Raw genomic sequence first — 2,032 nt, forward strand, 5'->3', positions numbered from 1 at the left:
CGAGCTAAATTGGTTTTGTAACTGAAATGTCCCTAAGCTAATTAATATTGAATTGGCCATACCCAGCCCTAATGATAATGCCATGGCAGCAGGATTATCAAACCATTATATGATTAATTACACTAATAAGAAGATAATACATATACAGTTGTAAATATGCAGAAAGAAAATAAAGCCCAGCAAAGGAAGAGTACCAAATGAGAGGGAAAGTTGTTTGCAGTTTTGTCTCGTTCCCCAGAGAGACCCTTTCACATCCTTGTCAACACTAATAACATCAGCAGTCGCTCCCACAGCGGCACACCACGTTTCCTCTGGCGGCAGGGACTAAACAAGTGCTCGGATACACACCAACCTAAAAACAAAATGTACAGCAATTTTGAAAGCTCTTACCAGTGTGAAGCAGAACAGGTTCATGTTTGCAGGTCCGTGCCAAAGACAATCCAGCCAAGGGGAGACAAGCTGCACACTGTGGCCTTTGAGATGCGTAAACACACTTTCTCTCTCACACACACACACACACACACACACGCACACACACCCACACCCCACCCTCCCGCTCAAACACCCACATACACACCGAACCCTAACACACCCCTGTGATGCAAAAGCTCACGCATCCCCCGTGCTGGCCACAGCCCAATGGCTTAATCCTAGTTTCAAATCCCTGACCTAATCCAATAGATGCAGTGAGCCATCGCTGTCCAACAGGGACCTCAGGAGGAGCCGGGCCACCCGTGACAACAGGACAATAAACAACACAGGCTGGCTTTGTTTGGCATGTGTCTGAAATGATTATCAGAATGACCTGATAGAGATTAAGTAATCACTAAGTGAGGTTAAAGTTCTGGGGACTGAGGAAAAAAACAAAAAACAATATTAAGGTTTTGGTCACATGTTCTGAAATGTGTATGGTGTACTGGACTGACGTGTCTGACGGGACACGACGAAGCCAAGGTTTGCATAACACAGTTTGTACTACAGGAATACTTTTAATCCTACATTTTCTATTGATTCTAAATATATGTAATAATTTGACAGTTAGAATAAATGCATTGCATTATTTTGAATAAACTGGAAAATGTCTTGGTGGGTAGGTACGTAGGTGGTGATTTTAAATTGACAATGGAATTTCCTCACGGTTTCTTTAACAGAATTAGCTGCAGACAAATGCCTGAAGAATATTGCTTTATATAAACTGTGCCAAACAACGTTGTATTTTATCTTAAATAACAATTAAAAATAGTAATTGTATTTTTAAAACAAATCCCACTTTAAAATAATTAAATGGAAAACTGTATCTTCCTATAAATGAGCTACAGTAAGAACACATCATGTGAAGTCAAACAAGTCAATTCAAAAGTAGATTAGACTGTTTAAAAAAATTGTGATCAATTTCTTATCTAAACCAGTTGTAATGTTTCCATGTTCATATCAATTTGTAACCAACTCACGATGCATTGTTACATCCTATTAGACAGACAGATCATTTTTAATCTCGCTTTGCCAGACCTTCCTCCACAGCGCCGCAGAGGAGGGTGGAGATTTGCTTCAGGAAGGCACTTGTTTTGGTAGAACACGTGTACGTTGAAAAGTAAAAGTGAAACGCCGATAGGACAGATAGTCTAGCTAGCTGTCTGGATTTACCCTGCAGAGATCTGGGGAGCAGTAGTTCACTGAAATCCACCCGAGGTTACCATCACAACAGGGAAGACGAAGGTAGCGGACATCTGGCCCAAAAGAGTGACATCGAGGGAATTTTGTGGAACGTCGTAGATATAGACTAGATCATATCTGTCTCAAAGTATTACAGCAATTGAGCCTTTTCAGAGGGAAGCTGCAGAAACATTAAGCTGTTCTCCTAGTGTGGTACTTCAGGAAATCTCTGTGTTTTACTCAAATCCCATAAACCTCTGAATGCAACCCTATTATTACAGTCATTACTTTGTCCCAGTGAGCAGGCTTCTAAAAATAACATTATCACAATTATTAGTGATGTCAGGGTCAATGTTAATCTCTTCTTGAAAGCCCCCCC

The 2,032-nt window shown here is 40.7% G+C and overlaps 1 protein-coding gene across 1 annotated transcript in view; it reads right to left on the bottom strand.

Moving 5' to 3' along the window:
* samsn1b (SAM domain, SH3 domain and nuclear localisation signals 1b) overlaps positions 1-617 on the bottom strand; it is a 19,860-nt gene extending 19,243 nt beyond the window's left edge. Inside the window, exon 1 of the mRNA XM_032534636.1 lies at positions 391-617. Coding sequence (XP_032390527.1) covers positions 391-414 — 24 coding nt within the window. The 5' untranslated portion in view covers positions 415-617. The remainder of the gene's footprint in view (positions 1-390) is intronic.
* Positions 618-2,032: the final 1,415 nt, after the last annotated feature.

The sequence above is a fragment of the Etheostoma spectabile genome, chromosome 13 (assembly GCF_008692095.1).
Source record: "Etheostoma spectabile isolate EspeVRDwgs_2016 chromosome 13, UIUC_Espe_1.0, whole genome shotgun sequence".
Lineage (NCBI taxonomy): Eukaryota > Metazoa > Chordata > Actinopteri > Perciformes > Percidae > Etheostoma > Etheostoma spectabile.